Source organism: Rhipicephalus microplus, chromosome 5 (assembly GCF_043290135.1).
Source record: "Rhipicephalus microplus isolate Deutch F79 chromosome 5, USDA_Rmic, whole genome shotgun sequence".
NCBI classification, from domain to species: domain Eukaryota; kingdom Metazoa; phylum Arthropoda; class Arachnida; order Ixodida; family Ixodidae; genus Rhipicephalus; species Rhipicephalus microplus.
Window position 1 is genome coordinate 37,245,491 of NC_134704.1, and position 25,206 is coordinate 37,270,696.

General features: G+C 42.9%; 1 protein-coding gene across 1 annotated transcript in view; it reads right to left on the reverse strand.

Annotated features, from left to right (window-relative positions):
• The window catches only part of Tace (ADAM 17-like protease Tace), a 34,014-nt gene extending 9,021 nt beyond the window's left edge, over window positions 1-24,993 (reverse strand). Inside the window, exons 1-10 of the mRNA XM_037425744.2 lie at window positions 24,857-24,993; window positions 24,512-24,653; window positions 24,293-24,426; window positions 24,015-24,198; window positions 14,874-15,117; window positions 11,646-11,840; window positions 5,451-5,589; window positions 1,602-1,712; window positions 1,056-1,061; window positions 32-150 (exon numbers count right to left, since the gene is read on the reverse strand). Coding sequence (XP_037281641.2) covers window positions 32-150; window positions 1,056-1,061; window positions 1,602-1,712; window positions 5,451-5,589; window positions 11,646-11,840; window positions 14,874-15,117; window positions 24,015-24,198; window positions 24,293-24,426; window positions 24,512-24,653; window positions 24,857-24,923 — 1,341 coding nt within the window. The 5' untranslated portion in view covers window positions 24,924-24,993. The remainder of the gene's footprint in view (window positions 1-31; window positions 151-1,055; window positions 1,062-1,601; window positions 1,713-5,450; window positions 5,590-11,645; window positions 11,841-14,873; window positions 15,118-24,014; window positions 24,199-24,292; window positions 24,427-24,511; window positions 24,654-24,856) is intronic.
• Window positions 24,994-25,206: the final 213 nt, after the last annotated feature.

Sequence of the window (25,206 nt, forward strand, 5' to 3'; positions counted from 1 at the left end):
CCACACTATGCTTGCAAAATGAAAAACAGACCTTGTTGTTTGGGTCGTAGCCACTGACAGAGTAAGTATACATCAAATACGATCCACCACGCTGTGAGTCTGGCGAACACTCGGGTAGGTCAGGGTCATGTTCACTGCCCCAGTTGTGACCTGTGCAAATATGTCTTGCATGTAATATATAGTTGTGATACTGACGTAAGTTCACTAAGCGAAGACAATAAAGGTGGGTTTATGGAGAATGAAGAGATTATTACACAGTGAGACTTCCACATAACCAGGCTAGATGTAAAATATTACCAACTGTAACAAAGTAATCCTATAAGAACATCAAACTTTACTTAGGTGAGCATTCTGGTACTGCAGTGAAATAGAAAGTACCAAATCTCAGAAAATATTGATTAAGGCATCAATTATTATTCATTAACTGCTCAAAGTAGCTATTTTGACAGCAAGTGCATGTGATACCAAGTAACAACTCAAGAATGGCAATATTTGAAGGTCCAACCAAGTCTTGGCCAACAGCTTCGCTTGGCTTGCATGCAACCAGTAAGACAATATGTGAACTATCATGATCACGCAACGATAATGTATTATGTGCCAGAGGTACTTCAGCTTCATTAACATACCATGTAACCGTTAACAGGTGATCAAGAACGATACATAACCATTTGTTTGCCTGTTGGACGCATGGCTTTAGCTTATTTTGCATATACCCAACCAGAACTATTTTTATTGATTGATATTAGCATGTGAATGCAGGACGTAATCAAATTACTGCTGCATCACATGCGAATTTATTGTAACAAAATATGTTGCATTGAAACACTCTGACAGGCCAGATGTTCGACTGAAGTAAGTTACAATGGCACAAAACTTTTCTAATTAACATTGTTTATTAAATTAAGTAGCATTTAATGTCAAGCTAGTTGGTGATTCACACTGAACTATTCAACTTTAGCTGTTTCCTGAACTACTCTAATTGTACATTGTGTACTACTTTTATGTAAATTAACTAATTTAAATGACACATCACAAAAATTTATGATCCCACTTACCAAATTCTGGATTAAGAAACAGTAGCAGATGCAGGAATACATGAAATGAAAAAAAGAGAGAGAGAAAATAATGTTTAAGGTATCCTCCTGTAAGCACAAAATGGAATGCCACCCAGGGGTTAAACTCTTTCAGTTCATTACTGGTATCATATTTTGCACTAAGAACAGGCTTATTTGCTGTCAGTAGGAATGAACACTTTACTAAGACTGTTGAAACAGCAATGCAAAGAAACTGACTAGAGAGAAAAAAAAGACCTTGGAAACTATTTCACAAAATGAGAAGTCATCGGAAAAGACTTTGAATGGTCAGAGGGCATAACAACCATTTACTAAATGTATAGGTGAGTGGTTCTTTTGACTTTCTTTTTCAATTTCCCAGCGTGCCCATCCAGGACATCACTGTTAAATGAATGCTCTCAGTGAATTCAGAATCACTCAACAGTGCTCACAATGATGACAAATGTCAGACTACATCAATATATATCTTTTTTCTTTTTTTAATGCCGGTTATAAGAGAAAGAAAGCAACAGCCCGAAAAGGTCCTACCGTGTGCTGTGACCAGGTCTGCTTCTCTTGTGATCACACGTTGTCCATAGTGATTTCGTGACGTGCTCAGCCCAGAATTGAGGTACAAGGTGTAGCCATTTTTCACATAACCTGCCACAAGATGCTTGTAAGAATTATCGCTTCTCACACACACACACACACACAAAAAAAAAAAAAAGAGAAATGCTTCACATTTTAGCTAATGAGCCTACAGTTCATCAGGCATTGAAACACAAAATTTGAACAGACAGTCAAGCATTAAGTGTGTTTTCCAATCACTAAATGGGCCCAATCACGACACTAGACATTACAGCGATACAATTATGGAGCACAAGTCAACCGTTAAGTTCTCATTTTTTTAGCATAATTTTGAGCAGGCCATTTGTACAGTTTAAGCCGACTAATATTATGCACCATCTTGTAACATTGTGTGTTTTTGTCACAAGAATTGCTTGTTCGTTACATGCTCTACTTTTTAGGAGATCACCAAGTGTATATCACGCTCTTTTAAATGTAAATCATATTTTACAGAAATCTGTCTGGCTGGGTAAAATAATAAGAATTAAAATGCTTTAAAGTCAAGTTTAGCCTTTATATTTAACTTTAAAAAAAATAGAGCCAGTTTCTCAAATTAGAAACTAAAATGTAAACATGGCGGGAGAGTATTTTTATTTTCATTCTCTTTCGACACATTAACACTGACACTAGTGCTGCGATGATTTTACAATCGCAGTGTGTAGTAGTCCATAGAAGTGTGTGCAGTTACATGCTGCAGTTGTAATACACAGTTACAACTCGATCTAACAAAGCCCAATGTTTTAAATTTCCCAATCTCATGAAGCGATTTACATTCCAGGAACTCGTTAGCTTTAATGTTGTCATTAACTAAAATTAAGAAAGCTTTTTCAGCACTGAACTCAATTTAACATAGCTTTTTCCACAAATGAATGAGCAAGAACGAAGTGGCTTCTAGACAATTTTTAGCCTTTTTGGAACCTTTTTGCTCTGCCTAATGACACATCAACTTGATTCATTCTCCCTGTCTTTGAATATTGGTGGCTTGTCGTAGCTTCGCGAGACCGTCCACCTCGCTGTATCGCCCAAATATGGGGAAAATGCATGCTCGGCCTGCCCTCGCTGACTTTTCGCACGTACAGGCGTGTAATAGTGGCAACAATATCGTGTGGTAGCCCTTGGATGACGCCATGTTACAATTTTAGATTTCGAGGAACCAAAAAAATGTGTTCCTCGATTTTACTAAGCGCCCGATTTAACAAAGTAATTTAAGTGCCCTCATTGCTTCAATAAATTGAGTTTCAACTGTATAAAAAAACACCACATCCCACTGGATGATTTAAAACAGCACAATGTTTTGTAGTGACTGAAACACTAAGATAAGGCAGACAAAGGATAACGTCAAAGAAGGTCAAGTTTGCAAGAACATAAAGAAGAAAGATATGCAAGCAAAATGCCGATGCAGCCCCAGAAAAATGCAAGCAGTGATGCCAACTCTTCAAGTGATATTTTAAAAAACAAAAGGGCATTATTCTTTTAATCTCAATCCATATCTGTACCACTGCCTTCAATAACATGGCTTGACGAAAAAGTCACAATGCTGCCCAAGGCGTAGCCTTTTGCACATGACATTGCTATATGTAGTAACTACAAATACCAATAATCTGCCGGCAAAACATTCACGATAAATTTGTTCAACATTACAATGAATATTTCCCCACATCTTACAAGAACTCTTTTTGACAGTGTTCATAAATATATTTACCTTTACCAGCCGAGTAGCTACCTTTCACTTTCAAACCTTATATAAAATGCAATTTTATTATCTGTCCGGCGTTGAGCATTGCATGTACCCGAGCTGGTCCGAAAGCTTCGGCGGCGTAAGGAATTGTTGGGACGGGCCCCGGACCAGGCATCAGTCAGTCCCTTAATAGGCCGACTTCTTATATAAGACAATGATATGCATGGGTATGCAGTATGCAACTACAGGAAACTATCCAATATAATGTTGAGTCGGAGACATTTTTGGGTATCTTGTAAACACTGCCCATTTGACTGGTCAATAGCAATGTGCCATGCGTCGCCACGAGGCGCGACAAGATGTTCCCTATTCAGTTTCGATGAAAGGGCCTTGCCCCCTCTAGCCCCCCATCCCACTGTCCAACTTTGAGTACTGGTCATTTTTAACACAGAAGTATTGCTTCTAAGCTAGATGGACTTCGTCTATATGAAGACAGAGTGATTATTCTATGCCATACCTGAGCTGTGCTTAATGCCTAATACCCTAAATGTTGAAATAAAAACAGAAAGTGGCCAGGTTGGTTCACATAACAACACTGGGCATTGGCTGATAAACCAGCCCCTGCAGTGCTCTAACTGACAGTGTTAACCATCAGTTGGACTGAAGCCTAATGAAGCTATAGGGCATGCCTGACCCACATAAAATATCATTACACATGAGTGCTACCCCACTATGCAACCAATTCATATAAACATTATCACGCTATAAATATTTGTTATGTTCAAGGACCTAACTTAGGCCGCACATATTCTAATTTTTCTATGAAATCCAATATTAAGCTTAAGGGGCTAGACAGTAAGCTTTGCCTTCACTTATACCATAATAAAATTATTTCACAGATGTGTCATGGGCCTAACAAGCCAAATATATACAAAAACATCACTGCAAACCTTGACACAGTCATCTCTCTAGAAAATATCTTGTGCATGGCTGGTATATTCACAATAAATAAGAATTAGACAAAGCGTTTTTTTTTCCATGTCAAGCTGCAAGCCTTCAACAATGCCTCGTTTATCCTATAGGGCTCATTGGCTGATCCAAACCTGGCCAGCTCAGGTTGGGTCCAAATGCTTCCGGATAATGTGGCCGTGTTTTAAATTATTGGGCCCAACTCAGTTGGAGTACACAATTTCCAGGCCCGAGTGGGATCAATCAACTCATACAGTGCTCTAGTTTGATGTCCCATACAGTAAAAGCCAATTTTTCTTTCTTTTCTTCAACAGGACAATAAAATCTGACTTAATGAAGGCCTGCAGATGACGAGTGCCCCAATTCACTGAGCATGCTGCCAACATACCGTATGCGAGCCATGCCATTCGTGATCCTGGAGAATACCGAGTCACATAAAAATTTAGCCATATAGTGTTTCTGGCAGGCAGATGCAGGGAGGGCTATTTGTCGTTCTCGAGAATACAGCAGCACTGGGAGCATAATAGTCTCTCCAATGCATGCCCTGTAGCAAATCTCATTCTCAAGTGCCACGGCCTGCTATTCTTTAGACGTGCAGTCTTAATAAAAAAACATTAACGTAACCATGAAAGGAACAGCGCTGCTAAATGTATGCAGCAGTGCAGCAGTGCTAGGTGAACTGGGCAGTTCCCTAGCACAACTTTATAGTTGACCACATAAAAAATTCAAGCATGCAGAACCAAAGAAGTACATCGAAGAGGCCCATATTTTGCATGCCTACTCTGCATACTTCTCTGGCTGCTTGACCTAAACTTTTTTTACATTACATTTACCACAATGAACCCATGTTCAGCAAAAGCCATGGCAGAACACATTATTTTCACTTCATGAAGCACAGAAGCACCAGGAGTGCCATGGGAATCCTTACAATGTTGCTCAGAGAAGGCTGACATTGCTATGCAGCAGCTTCTAAAAAATCTAAACACACGGCAAAGAATGAAAGCTACTGATGCTGTAGCTTCAGTTACAATGTGTGCAGCAGCCGACTCGCCAATAAGCAACCCAGCAAGCGGTAGAGGAGAAGCCGCGTGAAATAAAGAGAAGGTGAGAAGGCGTGCTCGTACCGGGGCTGCAAATGCCGCCCACGGAATTGCGGCGAGGAGAGCCCACGTAAGCAAGGCCCAGGATGCCCCCTTCAAACTTCTGATCGGTAAACAAGTGCGCCAGGCAGAACCAGCGGTGGTTCAGGCTGCGAGAGAACACCTGCCGGGTGGCAGAGAAGGACAACATGCTAATATTCGTGAGGTTAGTCCCAGCCGATACCAAACCGAGTCAGGGGCAACGTGGTTACTGGCATGCACATGTCATTATGCACTGGTGCATGATTATCCAGAGTGGGTGAACAACGGAGGTTTCTGAAACCAATGTTCATCCGACCAAGAGTGCTAAGCCTATGTTCATCATGTGAAACCTCGGTGTGAAAACAATACCGTCAATCTGTTATTCCCTCACTCTTGATCACATTACCTCCATCTATCTATCAATCTGTGTTTCAGGTGCAACATTGCTGAAAAGCTTCAGCCTGTACTATGAGCCAATTCCCGGCTAAGTTTCAAGACAGGGTACACTACGCACTAAACAACAGCCCATGGCGACACACACAAATTTAAAGCAGAAGTGTTCAAATTTAAGAATAGAGTCACACAGTGTACTAGGTATTTACACCTCATTCAGAACATTAAATGCACACACTAAGATATCTATTTACAAACGGCACTTTCAGAGTCAAAAATATGGCTAGTGAACTCGAAACATATGGCAACCTCTGATGCTTAGGCTCTGTACTTACCGTATTTAATTTTTTTTTATTAGAAGTACATGCTCACATATTTACGTCGGTGTCTGCTGTCATTCAATTTCTCTGTGCGTCCTACAGTTGCACTGCTACTAAAGCATGATTAAAAAACTGCACAGCACACTCAATAGGAACACAATCCTCCTGAATTCACACATGCAGTGAATGTATACACAACTAAGCTGCTTCATACATAGCTTATACTTTTTTAGTTTTTTTTTCATTGAGCTTGCACATACAATCAAAACCAATTTTATTTTCTAGGCATATCAATTTTGATCTTCCTTATCAATAAAATTTCAAATAACTTCCTTTAACAGAACATATTGCTGCCCTAGTTTATGGAAAGCAATGTGTAGAATGCACACAGACAATATACAGATGTATATGAAGGGATAAAATCATTAAGTGCAGGCATGACACTGAATGCAATATAAGTAAAGCATGAACCAAGCGCACAAGCGAGATAGCCTTTACATGTCACTAGAGCAGTGGAACGTCATTTGAATTTTAGGCTTCTTTAATGACTTTTGACACTTTTTTACTACCATTTGAACGACAGTCAAATCTCATAACAACAAAGTTGCACCTTATTTGAAAACAAGTTCATTATATCTGAAAATTCTTTATAAAGGTATATTCCTGACACTATACCTATTGCACGTATGTTGTTTACTTTGTTATAAACGATCATTTGTTATATCTGGATTTGTTATATCGAGATTTGAGTGTATTCTAATGTTTTGAACCAGACACTATAGAGCTCTATGCCACAATAAATGAAGGCACACATATTTCTCTAGCAGGGTGTGCTACTGTGACAGAACACTCAGTAGCTTTTTGTGCAGGACAGAGAAAAACAACAAAATATCGTTGCTCGTATTAGCCTGCTTCACACCATCGGTAGAAAATCTTGAATACTTCTATGTCGCTAGTTGGCATGACAGAAACAAATTTGACACTTTTCATAACAAAGGACTGCAACAATACTTTCACTAATTTGAGATGATAGTTATTGAGCTCTAGTACTTTCTACAGCAACATACACAACACTTATCTCTTTTTCAAAACATAGAAGGAGATCTTTCAGCCGATCAGAAGTGAAACAAGTTGGTCATCCTTATTTCAGTACTACATACAGAAAGGTAATACCGAAACAATGTGCTGCATAAAATAAAAACTGCATTCATGTCATGCACAAAAATTTTGTAACTGGAATACCTGCCACCTTATGTCAATATGCAGGAGAAAACATCGTCATTATCAATCATCCTATTGGCAACTAACATCAAAAGGCCATAACAAATCAATGAATAGCTGCCATTTTTGAAACAACTGAGTTGGCTTCAAGTTGTTCCCTATGTCCCTTTTATAAAAACAAAGAAAAAAAAGTTGCAGACACAACGATTTGACAGCAAACCAGTGAAGCTGAAGACCTATAGTCTACGAAGAGACAAAAACTATTCAAGTGTTATGCAAAAAGAAAGCACTAACACTTGCAAACTAAAGGAGAAAAACAAATGTGGTACTGCCTATTTGCCTACCCAGAAATAGCTTGATTGATTGATTTAACATATGAAAGGGGCCAAATTTTGTTCCTTAAAGTGATCTAAATCATGTTGGAATAGCAAGGGTTCTTTAGTGGGTCACAGTGTATATGTCTACCTTCAAAGGAGCACTGACATCGAATTTCAAGATCGAGATGTGCCCATCATTCAATTACTTGGTAATCATATGTCTTTTTGGCCAAATTTGAATGGCCTCCGTCGTGTCAAAGTTATTTTATTTCGACGTCAAACAGCAAAGAAAAGCTAAGGAGAAAAAACGAAAAATAGATTGCCCTGCAACATCGACACTAGTGCTACGTGTTCGGTGTGATACATTCCACAAATACCATCCTGAGTGACGGTATGCTACTAACGATGACGTCAATGATCACCGAGTGTGTTTAGAGCTGGCTCCCAGTCATGCTCCCACTAGTGGCTCTCCTTGCTGTGTTGAAGCGTGCGAGCCATTCATCGTGTCGCATCGACTGATTTGCGTTGTGCTCCCCTGCGTGTCAGTATAATCATTCAGAGCGACAATACGTGCCAGAATGTCGGGGAACCCCTGCATAGTGAGAACCTGCACGTCAAGGCGCGGAAAAAGCGGAAAGTGCGTGGCATTTCATGCCTTTCCAAGCCACGAACCTCAACCCAGCAGGATGACTTCATACGTGCCGTTTGGCAAAAGCACTGGACACCTGTGAAGAACAGCTGTATTTTTCTCCCTCCACTTTGCAGTGAGCTGCTACAGGATAAATTCTGTGTTGCAAATTAGCTGGGTTTCACTGGCAGTACGAGGCCTTTTCACGAGGCCGGGGCTATTCCTACCATGTGCCCTGCTGCAGCTGAAAGCAGCGATTCACTCGCCAAACGTCCGCGACATGAGGAGCATAGCTGGTGTTCCTGAGCTCCGACAGTACGGCCGGGACAGATAAATACATTGCATTTAACGCGGAGCTTGTTAAGCAAGGATTGTCGCGAATCACGGCGATACCCAATTTCAGGTCGCTGTCGTCATCACTTGCCAATGTTGACCGCAACGACGGCAGGGATAACGATGCTGGCGACAGAGGCATGTCTACGCCTTCGAAGACACAGCTGGACTGACTGTACGTGTGCTTCTAGCAGACGAAACGCCAGTGTGACGTCACCATTTTTTGTGGAAACGGCATCAGCTGTGCAGCGGCCTCGACGTGGCCGTGAGGTAACGCTGCCAGCACTACAATTTGGCGGGATTTCTACCTATTTTGAACCGCGTTCGACAGCGAATATATTAATCAGTATTACAGACACTCATTCGTCACTCAGATGTGATTTAGCTCGCGAATCGCTACTAGGGGGTCGATAGCTACTCGTTGCCGCAAACATTTTGACACGAGTGAATTTTATGTCAGTGCTTTTTTAAGTCCATCACAGCACAGCAGTATCATGAGCAAATCAAGTGTGTGGCCCCACAGTTTTATATTAGACTACCACAGCCACTCGACTGCCTCAACACATAATCATACACTTCAATTTTACTAAAGGACAAACATGTGGCAATATTCGCTTTCATGTCTAGAACATGTGAAGCACGCAGTTGAACGATTACGCATGCGTACCAATAATTCCGTATGTTGTCCGCAACATCGCTATGAAAATTCAATGGGATTAATGTAGAATTTACATATACTCGACCACATTACGAACATCATATCGACTCTTTGGAATGGCACTAACATCTCAAAAGGGCATTAGGGCTCATTGAGGTGCACTAAAACCAGGCGTCTTAAACACCTTTTGCTAGTGGCCTAGATTGCACATGACTGTCTTTGTCCCTTTTTTATTTATTTCTTTAAATACGTTCATGAGCACAGATGTGACTGGCCTCAAACATATTTTTCGTGCGACATCTGGTCGCCATGTCTTAAACATAACCATGGAATGTCAACTATACTTGAAAATCTGTGTTCATATCTCAGTCATTCTGGAAATCGGTATCAACATATTTCCCGAACCCTGATGTCGAATTCCCTTAAGAAATGTCCCATACATGAGATGTGGGACAGTGCTTCATTCAAATGGCAATGCTAGCTGACATTTTTCTCAAACTGCCAACTCCCGCACCCGCTCTGACCTTCTTCATTGTTCCTGTCCACCGAGAGACTGAATTTCATGGCTACGGCCAGCTAGCTGAGGTGAGTTTAGGCCCCTGACTTAGACTGTATAGAAGTAGAACATCACATGCACTAACTAAATAATGCACCACTACAGGCAATGCAAAAAAGCGATGTGTCATGCAGGGTAGCGCAAAGGTGAAAAGAAAGGAAGAAAGAGGTGGCAGGAAGGTGATGAGAAAAGAGGAGTAGGGACGGTGCCCAACAACCTTGAGTGCTACAGATGCCACCCGGGGAGAAAGGGTTAGCGGAGGCCACATATCCCAGCCCGAGCACATTGCCATCGTCACTGAACGACTGGTCTGTGAACAGGTGGCACAGGCAAGCGCTCGGCTTACACTTAGCGGAAAATGCCTGCAAAAACAGAGAAACGTGCAAACCAAAAGTGCGGGGTAACATGCACGACATGCAATGTGACACCGCTTATGCAGAAACATGACACCACTTACACAGAAACACAGTGCAAACGTAAAAACAAACAAATGAGAAACCCACAAAGATTGAAGAGATAAGGAGCCCCGAAGGACACTGCCAAAACACTTAGGCAACACAAGACCAGTACATGACTACAAATTAATAAACATAGTTAAAACTACTTTATCGTAACATTTCTTATGCTACACTTAGAAAAAATAAATAGAAAAAATAAATATCCATTAGAAAAAATAAATATCCAAGCAATTTAGATAATTAATCATCGTTTATATTGACATCGCTCATGCTATTATATATGAATGAAACAAGGAATTTTCATAATATTTGCTCACAGAAACCATCCCAAGTTATACAGACTAGACCCTTTCTATTGCACAGAGAACTATGCAACATTCATGATATGTGTGCTATTCCTGCATTTCAGTGCCATTATACACAAAATATAACTTATACAATCTGTTTTCTCCATATTTGAGGTAACAATGAAGCTTTAAATCTAGGCAGGCACGAAGTTCCAATTATAAAGGACTGTGTCTATAATGTCAAGTGTTATAAGGTTATTCAGATCAACTAAATTCCAAAACTTTATGTTTCATGACTTATTTCATGTCATAGTTATTAGTAAAGTGGTTTTAATATGTTGTTTTGTATGCCATTACACCTCATGGCCCAGGAGGAACACATATACGCGAAAAGGTATCAATAACGGTACTTCGGTGGTCAAATTAGATATGCAAGATAATATGATGACATTTTTTTTTTAAGTAAGAGATTAACAATATAAAAAATTGGCACATTCATCTGAATAAGTTCATTAGTATTACTTATAACCAGTTAGGACCTTTTGCAAAGGCAAAAACTGAAAGCTACCAGCTTGGAACTGACAAATATAACGCTGAGCCATTATTTTCACATCAGCAGTATTCAAGATCATGGCATCCAATATGTTCCTTGCAAAACTGCATGCGAGTGTTGAGCTAAGAGAATAAAACAAATGTTTTGCAATTTATATGAAACACAAGGTACGTAACAAATTGCAGTAGATAGTACAACTGCCATTCCTAATTTAATGACTAATGATCCCTATACTTGTTATTTTCTCGTATCTTCATTTTTTTGCGTGCTTTGTTTCAAAACTGTGGTTTCACTTAATACAACAAACATCTACGTTACCCCTTGGTATCACAACATAGTGCAAAGCTAAGACTGAAGTGTCCTTCATTCAGTAGTCAGGCAGCAAACATTGCTTTTATCAAAACTGAAAGCCAGGAAATATTGCATGCGATCTCAAAAGTACATCTTGCAAGAAAATTCCAACATAAAACTTGCCTCTAGGAGGTCTCGTACATTCCATGTAACACCCGCCATGTTGTAATGGACTTCGTTGCGAAGCACAGGCGTTGGTTCGGTATGCACCATCACTTCTTGAATGACAAAGCCCATTCCACGAAATCCAGGATGGCGGTCGCTGTCACGCCATTCAGTGTCAAGGAAGATCTTGTTGACTCGGTCTATCAGCGTTATCTGCACATAACATGATACATGCAGAGCTTTAAAAGGGCTGCAAAATTAGAATAGTGAATTGGTGTAAATTGATAAATTTTACTCCGAGAACTCTCAATGTGGTTCATTTCATCATAATAGGTATATTAATAGAGGAGCAAATCAAGGTCAGTGTTTATTTTATGATTTCACATCAAAATCACCACATGTGACGTCATGGACTTCAATGTGTAATTTTCACATTTTGGCGATTGTGGCATAATGAAATTTCCAAAAACCTGGTATGTCAATTCTATAGACACCTCGGAGGACAATGTACTTTGTTAGTGGTTAAGAACAAGAAGGACTTCGCAGATGCCACCAAAATATACAGTGTCACCTACGTTTGATGAGGGAACTTCAACGTGGCCTCGTCAACTGCATTTTCTTTTTGCACACTATAGCTGTCTTCTCACAGCAAGTGTTGTGACTTTGTAATTATGAAACAGTCATTTACTAATATAACGAAAATGATTGATTGATATGTGGGGTTTAACGTCCCAAAACCACTATATGATTATGAGAGACGCCGTAGTGAAGGGCTCCAGAAATTTAGACCACCTGGGGTTCTTTAACGTGCACCCAAATCTGAGCACACGGGCCTACAACATTTCCGCCTCCATTTGAAATGCAGCCGCCGCAGCCGGGATTCGAACCCGCGCCCTGCGGGTCAGCAGCCGAGTACCTTAGCCACTAGACCACCGCGGCGGGGCAATATAACGAAAATCATTCTTTTCTTTAGTGTCTCTTTAAAGAGGCATGGCACTTGAAAATATTCTTCATTTCTAGATCGATTTTGCTTGAATTTGCCAAGTTGATGTATATTTGGGTTCTGATTTCAAATATGCTATTAATTTGCTATTAGACTAAAACCACGATATAACGAACCCAGATACAACAAAATATTGGTTATAACAAAGTGAATGAAAAATAGTCTTGTACTAGATATAGTGTTAGATACATACCTTTAAAATAAATTTTCGGATATAACAAACTTACTTTCGTGTGAGATGCTACTTTGTCGTAATGTAGTTTGAGTGTATCATGTGTAGCTTCTAAAATACAAAATATTTTACACGGTTTTTGGGGAGCAAGACTTTTTTCTAAACTGAAGCGTTACAAAGTGAAGTAGCATATCGCAGCAGTCTGGAATCGGAATGGTGTGCAGCACATCAAAGTTGAATGTTCTAACATTTTTTTTTGTGTGATATTGGTGACATTTGTAACATTTGAAACCTGTATGTCAAACATACTCACAAATTTTAAAAACACCACAAGTTTTGATGAAATCAGTTTGCGACATCCATATTCGTTGTATTGCACACAGTTCTGATTTCACAATATTGTGATAATTGAGATATACTGATTTACTTTGTTTGCATAAAAAAAGGTGGTGTCAATATTGTGAGGGGGTGTGTTTCATGCGCAGATGCATTTCATGCATTACTATCTCACTTAAGGAAAAATATTGCTCCCCAAAAGCCACATACAATATTTTGTGCTTTAAAAACTGTGTATACTACTAGAAAAATAACTGAATATTTGAAATAAACACACCAATATACATAAGCTAAGATCGATCAAGGAATTTGATAGAATTTTAAGAGCAGTATCCCGAATAAGAAGTGCCAATTCTCAGGTATCGTACGAGAAAAAATCATGTGGGAAGAGACAAGCAGCCCATGATTGTTAAACTAAATGAAATTTTCATCTCAGACAATCGCTGAGTGCAAAATTGTTTAAGTACAACACTTCTGAAACAGATCCGGATAAAAAATTCAAGGCAATCAACCAGGGTCTCGATTCTATGAACCAGGACATTGACTATTTGGCAGTACGACAGTTGTGCTAGTGCAAGTTCCATGCAGTTGGCTTCTTCTGGCAGTTAGCAAACATTACCACTGTGGACTATTTTCATGAATTACTATAACTAGAGATAATAATGGTCTTTAAAATAACAGGAGAGTAAAGAAAAGCAAAATGTGCTATGAACGAGAAATGTTTTTTCTAGGCAATACTGGTACGAACTGAAGAGATGGGTATGGTGTGCTCTTGTGGGAGATAGGATGAAAGGCCAATGAAAGTCAAAGGTTATATAAAATGAGGTTACACAGTGCTGTGTGGCGAAACCACATTGCCATTATTAAGCACATTGCCGCTAAGTACTCCAAGTAGAATTTCAGATCTAGCGGTTTTCGTTGCGCATTTCATTTGACGTAAACGAACATTCTCACATTCAAACATACTTCAGTGAAACTATCACAAGCACAATTGAACAACTACCTTTAAAAGAGCACTAACACAAAAATTTTACAGTTTTTTTTTGTTGCAATAAGTAGCTGATGACGCAGTTATCACCTCAGAAAACCTTGTTTACTCAAGCACATGACGGTTACTTATTTAGAGATGTTTTGTAGCCTCCAGACAAATTTTTATTTCAGGGAGCACCGAGAGAGGCTGGCCCCAGTAAAGTATATATGCAAACATAACTGGCTACGCAAGCAAACAAAACCACACACATATGAGCACTGCAATGACAGCTCTTTTCAAAGAAGGCTCACTGGCTACCACCATAAGTCTCTCTGGTATGTTGTAAATATGCTTGACCCCTCTAAAATACACTGCCGAGGAAAGGACGTCAGCCTTGTACTTCTGTACAAGTCCATAAAACAGAGTTTTCCTTTTTTCAGTTGAAAAGGTCTGTTAGGAAAGTGCTTGCAAGGACCTCGGTAGCCAACAAGCACTCGTTATGTAGTGGTTGTTTACAATCAAAACAAGTTAGCGTCGATATTGCAAGAGGGTGCATTCTATGCGCAGGCGCACTTCACACACTTTAAAGTTCATGTTGAATAAGTTGATTTTAGATGGTGATATGATGTGTGTGTGTCCACACACGTATATCCAACAAGTTATCTCTCTTTCAAAATTTTATGGCAGTACCCCTTTAAGCTTAGAAGAACAATGCCACGGCTACTAAACTACTGCGGCAACTATGAACATGTCAGGAATACTCACCAAGAAATTAATGGTGCTCTTGAGATTACGGCCCCCCATGTTTTCGTAGAAACGATGGTCGGCCACGAGGAGGAGAGAACAGCGCGTCTGCACAGGCTCCCAGTGGTAGGGTTCCATCGCCTGTCGCTTCTGGACATGAGACGTGATGCTGCTTCCATCGTTCCAGTGGCTCAAGTTCTCAGACAGGTCACCCGTAACCTCCGTGGCATTTCCATTCTCCTTGACGTAGCCGCAGTACTTGGTTCTGCAGTTGAACGGATTATACAATTAGCAATCACACACAAAAAAAAAGTACAACCCTTTGTAACATTGCGTCATCGTAAAGCACGACTTACTTTTGCCATTTCTCTTCACTATAGGCAATGAAGAGACAGCAAGCATTGAGCTAGTAACTAACCGTTCTTGTTAGTTAAAGTTCCCTTATACCATACTTTCAGGAGTAGAGCATGAAAGAACAAAGGGACAAAGGAAGAAATGTACCCACACACTGATGATAGTGACAATAAGTTTATTTCCTCCTTCATGCTGACACAGAAACCAGTTTTGCACACAGTGGCCACACGAAGTTGCACAGTGAAAAAAATCAACAACTACTCTAACAAGGCTAATATCCTTTTGGTTGTTTTACCAGCAAGAAACAAAAGTACGGTGGGCACAGGTAGCCAGGAGACCTCAGTGCACCAGGTGCAGAAAATTCAGCTCTTTTGAACTCAAGGAGAGCAAGGGCTTGCTGACACAAAGTTTGCCAAATTCATCTATTTGTTCAGCTTCAATTACAAATAAGGGGATTTCAACATTATTATTGCTCACAAAGATGGCTGATCCAAGTTGCATGTACAAATGTCTGTCAATTGATGTTTGTCCATGCAACATAACAAGAATAGTCACCCTGTAATAGTTTTTTGGTTTTTTGTCTATTACATTTACTTTTCAACAGCATGTACGATCGCCTACAAATCCGGTGTGATGGCATTGTTTCTATTCGTAAACACAATGGTCTTAATCCACTTCTCATGACTGTTGAGTTCCCAGTAAATCGAATTATTTGATTCCATAACGTGAAATCGGTACTTGCGCAGCAACTAATTTGCAGGTGTTACGAGTCCAGAGCAAAGAAGGTAACACTGGCACTCAGCTCTGGCGACTCAAAGCTCATCAAAAAAGGTAAGCAAAAATGTGCCTAAATGATGAGCTCTTGAAGTCATGTATGCATTTAGTTTACGCAAGTTTCAGGCAGCAAGCGTCATGGTTACAATTCATTGGGTGCCCTACTCATCCAATTGTTTCTGTAGCAGAAGGTTTCTTCAGCAATCAAGAGTTTTGTAATGTGTGTCCATTGCTGCTAGTTGCCCCATCATTGAAAAACAAATTGTAGTGGTAATCCTTTAAATTTACCACAACCTTAAAAAAATGCCACCCAGGCAAACACGTGAGTTGTTTTTTCAGCGCCATATGAGCTCGGCAATTTGTTCAAAAGAACCAATCCTGATGAGAAAACAGAAATGGAATGCCCATACAAGCACAAGAAAGCTTTGTACAACGCAAAACATGTGTTTTCTATTGTGTTCCTTTGTACTGTGGCTGGTTTTTTATTGGGCAGGCCTGCCGTTGCTCAAATGATCAGATCAGAGAATATTGTTACGTACAATCCAAATGGTGTACGAATAACTGTTTATTGGGGCGAACTTGTGCCCGAAAAGTAGCGGCGTCTGTAACAGGCGATCAGCAAAAAGGGGTCAATCTCCGAGAGAAAAAAAACCCTCGAGCGGTGGTCCACTTCTTTTTCATCGAAATCCCGTGCTGAGGAAGCGCGCGCCGTCACGGCCTTTTCTTGTTTGATCATCAAGCCGCTGATCTCTTGGGGGGGCGCACGAACTAGCGCGCGTAGTTTGAATACTGCGTTCGCCTTGCGTCATTACCCCTCCTCCGAAAACGCATCGTTCCGATGCCTAAAAGCAGTGTTGCTGAGATGGTCTGAATGCGTGATTTCCAATGGAGAAATAGGTATTCCTCATAATCGGGTGTGTATAATTCGATGTTCATTGCCTGTCATAGTATGGCTTCATTCTGACTACATGCACGATTTCTGTGCTCCTTCGGCATCTTGATGAGCTCACTTGTCCTTCCGGTGACACCTCGTAGTTCAAGGAGCTGACGCGACGAAGGACTCGGTAAGGGCCCAAATAGCGGCGCATGAGTTTTTCGGAAAGGCCAGGCGTCCGCACAGGAGTCCAAATCCAAACTAGGTCGCCTGGTGCGTAGTCGACTCCTCTCCGACGAAGGTTGTAACGGTTTGCATCCACGCGTTGTTGTTGTTTTATGCGATGTCGCGCCAACTGCCGTGCTTCTTCGGCTCGCTGAATGAATTCGCTGATGTCAGGCTTGTGCTCTGTATTGTCGCCTACAGGCAGCATTGCATCTAATGGTGTGGTAACTACTCGACCATAGACTAGCTGGAATGGCGTCACTTTAGTAGTCTCCTGCACAGCAGTATTGTAAGCGAAAGTGGCGTACGGCAGTATCTTGTCCCACGCACGGTGCTCCAAGTCAACGTAAATGGACAACATATCGGTTAGAGTTCTGTTGAGTCGCTCGGTTAGCCCATTAGTTTGGGGGTGGTAAGCCGTTGTTTTCCTATGACTTGTGTGGGTAAGTTTCATAATGGACTGCGTCAGATTGGCTGTGAATGCAGTTCCTCGATCCGTGATAACCACCTTTGGGACACCATGCCGTAGTACAATGTTAGTGACGAAAAATTCAGCTACTTCTATAGCCGTGCCCCTGGTGAGAAAGGCTGTCTCGGCATACCGGGTTAAGTAGTCTGTCGCCACTACTATCCATCGGTTGCCCATTGATGACGTGGGAAATGGACCAAGTAGATCCATTCCTACTTGTTCGAACGGAGACTCAGGTGGTTCAATTGGTTGGAGAAATCCTGCAGGTTTCGATGGAGGCGTTTTGCGTCTCTGGCAATCTCTACATGTCCTTACATAATGCTGTACAGCATCCAGTAACTTTGGCCAGTAGTATTTTGTGCGGATGCGAGCCAATGTTCTACTCACTCCGAGGTGTCCTGCTGCTGGGTCATCGTGGCAGGCTTCCAGGATTTCGGGTCGTAAGGCCGAAAGAACGACGAGTAGGAATTTCTCCTTGCTGTGCTCGAAGTTTCTTTTGTATAAAACGTTGTTTCTCATAAGGTACGAGGACAATCCCCGGACGAAAACTCGAGGAACACGCACGGGTTGCCCTTCCAGATGCTTGATCAGTTTAAGCAACTCCGCGTCAGATCGCTGATATTCAGTCATGTCAGCGGTGCTCACGGCCCCAAGAAACGGAAAGTCATCTCCATCTTCCCCAGGTGCAGATTCCATTGGTGCGCGTGATAGGCAATCAGCATCGCTGTGCTTGCGACCCGACTTGTATACGACTGTTATGTCGTATTCTTGCAACCTGAGGCTCCATCTAGCAAGTCGCCCAGAAGGGTCCTTTAGGCCTGCGAGCCAGCACAACGAGTGATGGTCGCTCACTGCTCGAAATGGTCTACCATATAAGTACGGTCGGAATTTCTGTATGGCCCATATTACCGCCAGACATTCTTTTTCCGTCGCCGAATAATTTATTTCAGCTCTCGAAAGAGTGCGACTAGCATATGCGACCACTCTTTCCTCTCCGTTTTGCAGCTGCACAAGGACGGCGCCTAGTCCCAAATTGCTTGCGTCCGTGTGAATCTCTGTTTCGGCTTCTTCGTGGAAATGTGCCAGGACAGGGTGGTGTAGGAGTCGCTGTCGTAGCTCATTGAACGCCTCTTCTTGCTCGCTTGTCCAGGTGAAAGGCATGTCTTCTTTCGTCAGTCGGGTTAGTGGCTCCGCAATCTTCGAAAAATCTTTAACGAATCTTCTGTAATAGGCACAAAGTCCTAAGAATCGTCTCACAGCCCTTTTATCTGTCGGTCTAGGAAACTTTTCTACAGCTGCTGTCTTTTCGGAGTCAGGTCGAATGCCTTCAGAGCTAACCACATGACCGAGGAAAAGCAGTTCATGAAAACCAAAATGGCACTTTTGGGGTTTTATCGTCAGCCCTGCTGAACTAATCGCTTCGAGCACAGTACGTAGTCGTTCCACATGCTGATCGAAGGTGGCCGAAAAGATCACGACGTCATCGAGATAAACAAGGCAGGACTGCCATTTTAACCCGGACAGCACAGTATCCATCATCCGCTGAAATGTGGCGGGTGCGGAACACAGGCCAAATGGGAGTACCTTGAACTCGTATAACCCATCTGGGGTCACGAAAGCAGTTTTCTCGCGATCTCGTTCGACCACCTCTATCTGCCAGTATCCACTCTTGAGGTCTAGAGAGGAGAAGAATTTCGCGTCTCGTAGTCTGTCAAGGGTGTCATCGATCCTTGGAAGGGGATAGACATCCCGCTTTGTGACGACGTTCAATTTTCGGTAGTCAACGCAGAAGCGCAAGGTCTGGTCCTTTTTCTTTACCAGTACTACAGGTGAGGCCCATGGGCTGGCCGACGGTTGAATTACGTCGTCCCTGAGCATTTCTTCAACTTGGCCTCTGATGACTTCTCTCTCTTTTGGTGACACTCGGTACGGGTGCTGGCAAATAGGTCTAACAGATTGATCGACTATGATGCGGTGTTTGATGATAGATGTTCTTTGCACTTTCGATGACGTGGAAAAACATGAGGCGTACTCCCGTATAAGGCTCTCGATTTTTTGTTTCTGGTTCGGTGATAGGGCTGCTTCGATGTGGATAGATGCGAGTATGGAATCTATACCGTCAGGGTGCAGTGGTGCAGTCTCGGAAGAATTCAAATCCGTAATCGGAACGTAATCATGCAAGTGACCAACCACAGTTCCCTTCGCAAGGTGCTGCACCTCATTTCGGAAATTTGTCAGGAAGACACTCGTACACCCATCACGCAGTCGTACAATACCTCTTGCTGCACAGATCCCTTTCTCGAGTAATAGCCCAGTATTGCTTTCTGCCATTCCTTCATAGTCGTTGTACACATTGCTTTTTACGGTGACAACGATGATGGATCTTGCAGGTACTGTTACATCATCACCTGCAATCTGGAGCGCATCGAATCGTTTTTCACTCTCGAAAGTCGCGATGGCGTGTTTCGTCGAGAACGAGACGCACGTTTCCTGCAAGTTTATCACTGCGCCATTGGCCTGCAAAAAGTCCATTCCGATAATTACATCTCTTGAACACTCCGACAGGACAATGAAGCTGGCGACGTAGGTGAAGCCGCTTATCCCAACTCTAGAGGTACACATGCCTGCCGGATCGATAAGGTGTCCCCCGGCGGTTCGCACTTGTGGTCCTATCCAAGGGGTCAGCACTTTTTTCAGCGTTCTGGCAAGTCCCCTGCTCATGACGGAATAGTCTGCGCCTGTGTCTACTAAAGCATTCGTTTCGTAGCCGTCTATAATTACCGACAAATCAGAAGCGACGTTACCATTTCTGCACGTAGTCTCGTGTCCGTCATCACATTTTGAAATCGGCACTGGAAGTTGTTTTCTTGCGTCGGCAGCGGCCTTACCTCCCCAGGTCGCCGATTCTAGTTTTCCCGAAGCGGGCTTTGGGGAAGTCGCCTCGGAGAGTTTGAAGATGGGCGCGGACTTGGTGACCGATACCTCAGTGGCGCTGTCGACCGAGGCTGATGCTGCTGCGAGGAGTGAGCCCCTTGACGCGTTGACAAGTACTCCTCGATTTCAAAAGGTCGCTCCCCATTCCGTGGACAGGCAGCGTTTACGGGAAAACCCCGAAGTCCAGCTCGGCGATATGCACACATCCGGTAAAGATGGCCAGCTTCGCCGCAGTGATAACAAAGCGGAATTCGATCAGGAGTGCGCCATATATCAGCTTTTCGGATCCTAGTCTCGGCTGGGGACGGCGTAAATCGAGGTTTCGGCAGATGCGTGCTTGCTGCGGCAAAATAAGGTCCAGGGGCGGCGAAAGGAGGTCCAGGGGCGACGAAATGAGGTACAGGGGTGTTTCTCAGTACCTCGGCGTACGAGACTGCGGGCTGCATCGGAACTGACGCTTGAACAGGCTGGGCTTGTGGCTGCTGCTCACGGACTGCCTGTCTCACCTCCTCCCGAACTACTTCCCCTAAAGACGAGACCGTTGAGGGGTTGCCGTTTAGCTTCTGGAGCTCTTCTCGAACCACCGATCGAATGAGCTCTCGTAATACGTCGATGCCATTCTTGAAGACTGCTGACACCGCGTCTACGGAAGTGACGTTAACATCTCGATTGTAGTGCCTCGCTCGCTGCTGCAGAGTCTTTTCAACCGCTGTCGCCTCGGTGCGAAATTCAGCGACGTTCCGCGGGGGACATCGGAGCAAACCGGCAAAAATCTCCTGCTTCACCCCACGCATCAGGTGCCGAAGTTTCTTGTCCTCGCTCATATTTTGATCAGACCGACGGAATAACCGGCACATGTCTTCCACATACATTGCGACGCTTTCATTGTTGCTCTGGTTTCTTGCCTGCAAGGCAGCTTCAGCTCTTTCCTTGCGGTCTGTACTCGGGTATGTGGCCAGTAGCTCCCGTCGGAAATCATCCCACGATCGAATGGTACCTTCATGGTTTTCAAACCACGTTCGTGCGCTGTCCTGCAATGCGAAATAAACTCGGCGGAGCTTCCGTTCTTCGGGCCATCCGTTGCAGTTGGCGACGCGCTCAAAACCCTCCAGCCAATCCTCGGCGTCTTCATGAGGATCGCCATGAAAAGGGTCCGGCGTCCGTGGCTCATCGACAACGACGTGCGTGGCAGCGACTGGAGACGAAACGGCGTGTGCGGCAGCGGTTGGAGACGACATTTCGGTACTCTCACCGGAGACACGTGGAGACACTCTGGGCTCTAGTGGCAGGGGAAATTCCGGCGGCTCACCACGTAGACGACGGCTGGAGCGCTGATGAACTGGCGTGAGCTCAGTTGGTTCGACTGCTCGTGGTTCCGGGCTGCTTCCTCGAAGTCCAACTGGGTTTGGGATCATTACCCAGCACCTCCACCAGAATTGTTACGTACAATCCAAATGGTGTACGAATAACTGTTTATTGGGGCGAACTTGTGCCCGAAAAGTAGCGGCGTCTGTAACAGGCGATCAGCAAAAAGGGGTCAATCTCCGAGAGAAAAAAAACCCTCGAGCGGTGGTCCACTTCTTTTTCATCAAAATCCCGTGCTGAGGAAGCGCGCGCCGTCACGGCCTTTTCTTGTTTGATCATCAAGCCGCTGATCTCTTGGGGGGGCGCACGAACTAGCGCGCGTAGTTTGAATACTGCGTTCGCCTTGCGTCAATATTATAATAGAGGGGGAAAGTGAGACACCCTTGATGGGTTTCCAGCACTTCACTGCCACAAATGCCAGTGCCAGTCTAGCTTAAATGTGACTGTTATTGCAAACAAGAATGATTTTGAAACCAACAGATTAATAATTGAAGCTGAACAGACATATTATTTTGGTGACACCTGTGTCAGCAAACCCACACTGTCCGAGTTCAAAAGCAATGAATTTCCTACGCATGATCCACCAAGGCCCATTTTTTAGTTGACCGTGCCCACTTTCGCCTTCTTGCCAGTAAACGGACAAAATGTTTTGCCTCATAGGCACCTCAGAAGAACCGAGCGTTGGATGAGTTGGTATTTAATAACACAAAATTCCATCCACAATAGGCACCTCCCAGGGAGTTTACCCACAATCGTGCGCGCATCTGTTTGAGAGTGCTGAAAGATGTTGTGAGCGACACACGTGATTGAGGCTGTCCAATCACGTGTGGAGGACACATGTGCATGTATGCCCTTTGTAATAAATAGCCGTTCGCTGGCTCAGTCTTTGTTCAGGTGTCTCACTTCTTGCTCAAGACCAGCACCAGTCACGGCTTAGTTCAGCTGCCGGACCCTTGCTGCCGGTCACCACTTGTCGACACAATGTTATAGCGGTTGATTTAGTTTACTGTGTGGTGTTCACGTGGCTGCCGTGTACCGGACAGGCTTCTTCGTGGGCTTGAAGACGGAAATAAACTTATTGTTGTCAGTAGCATCAGTGTGTACATTTCTTCTTCTGTCCCTGTGCTATTTTGCACTAAGCCCCTGAGAGTATAAAAAACCAACAAGCTCGCATCCCTACCCTCGCCCTTCATATTAATTTTGGTTGAAATATTTCATTGCACACGAGTACTATGTTCAACGAGACATTCAATGTGGAGCGTTTCAGCAGAAATTTCAATATATATATATATATATATATATTCAGAAATGCTCACTGCCACCAAATAACTGTCTTACATAATTTTAGTGGCCTGTTGAACTCGATTTATGAAAAATACAGCATGACAGACTCTTCAATATTTAAATAATTATTTCCATTGTAATTGCATTTAATCGCTACAAAATATGCTATAACTTATTCTGACTCTTCCACTTGCTTTAAAAATGGTCTCCAAAATCTTTGCCTAAAATTACAAAAATTTCTAGCATCTCTAGACAGTCGAGCATAATGCTTGTTGCAAAAGGATAACGAAACATAATGCGTGATATGCTTCTGGTATTTTCTTCAGAGAGCCTGCACTTTGCAGCAAGGTTGGCCACCAGTGAATAGAGCACAGATGTGAGCTTGTCTGTTTGACCTGTTATCTATATTCTTTCGAGAAATAATTATTTTACATCTTAATGCATACTGTTAGATACAGCTGAAATTAATTGTACCAGCAAAATAATGTTGCATCATTGCTGCGTTTTCTTTCTTTGAGTGGTTAAAATACAAAGTAGAGCCAAAAAGCCACAGTTCATTTTTAAATACCAACGCTATAAGATAGGACACTGGATGAAGGCTGCCGAACACCAGTGCTAAACAAACATTAGCCAACTCACGTATTTTTTTCAACTTTGCTCTGATGTGCCATCAATGCTTATTAAATTAGGTATCATAATAAGCACTCAGTTGACAGCTAGGGGCCATATCACGCCACTTTCACTTTGTGACCCATGTCTCATATAGCACTGGTACTGCATAATAAAGCTACTGGTAACATGTAATGTGTAAACCCCTATGTCAGCTAGGTCTGCAAATAATGCTATGCTTACGTTCAAATAAAAGTAAATTAATGCTACTTACAGAGACTGGGCTGGGTCCCAGGAGTACTTGACATCTGACGCTCGGTAAACAATCATGGTGTCATTATGGTCGTCGGGTATGTGCCTCCACGACGGTTCCATGACATATATGTCATCCTTGACACGTATCGACGCTGTCATAACGCCTTCGTCAATGTGCGCACTCACATTAGAGACGAGTTCGCCTGTGGAGGGCAATGAGAGCCAACATGCGGGCAGTATGATGCCATGATGCATATTGCAACGCACAGAGTCCATAAAGGATCAATGATCGCTTACCAAACACCCTGCCTTCGTAGAACTGGTTTTGGTCCACCCATACGGGTCTTTTGTTGCCAGAACCATCAACTGTGTACGCCTTGAAGTGGGCCGATAAGAGGCCTTTGGTCGGGTTTAGGATGAGTCGGAAATCCCTAGAAAGTGACGAACACAGTAGTTATCCACCAATGACGGAATGGTTGAGCTAACCCACGCGTCAGCGACGATATACGTACGCACCTTCCGTGCGCTCTGAAGCTGACTTCTTTGATCGTGTTGAACTTGTGTTTGCTTGGCTGCGTGCCTCGCTTCGTGATGGAATGACGCAGATCGCTGACCTTTAATGTTTCGAAATATTTGAGCTGATCGTAGATGTTTGCGGCTGCAAAAGAATGTCAAACGTCAGTCCTTGGCTCGAGAATGGGATATGTGGTCCTGTGCAGAGAAAGTAACCAGCAAGCGTAAGGAATTAAAGCAAGCAACTAGTGTGTAAAAGATCGGCTTGCTTCGAGGAGTCGGACATGATAGAGTCAAATCGAGGCGTTGCGCGAGAAATTGTCCAATAATTTTGCCCATGATACTTACCGTGACTTGAAGTAACTATAATTAAGTAACATATCACAGGTAACGACTTCCACGGGAAGACGATCATGCTTCTTGCAGTTCCGATCGAGAAGCACGAAAGTAGGCACTCCCAGGAAGTTTACATAATCCGGGGGGAAAAAAAATGTTACCGGAAGTTTCGTCGCGAATGCTAACTTGTGGACAGATGCAACTGTGAAGTGTGGACATATGTTTGCGCAACTACCTTGAAGCAACAAAATGATCGGCGCCATTGCAATTTTGTTTTATTTTCTTAGCAAATGCATGTTTTAGATGTGCCCTGCACCGTGCGGAGATTTGAATCTGTTCCCACTTTTAACAAAAAATTTAAC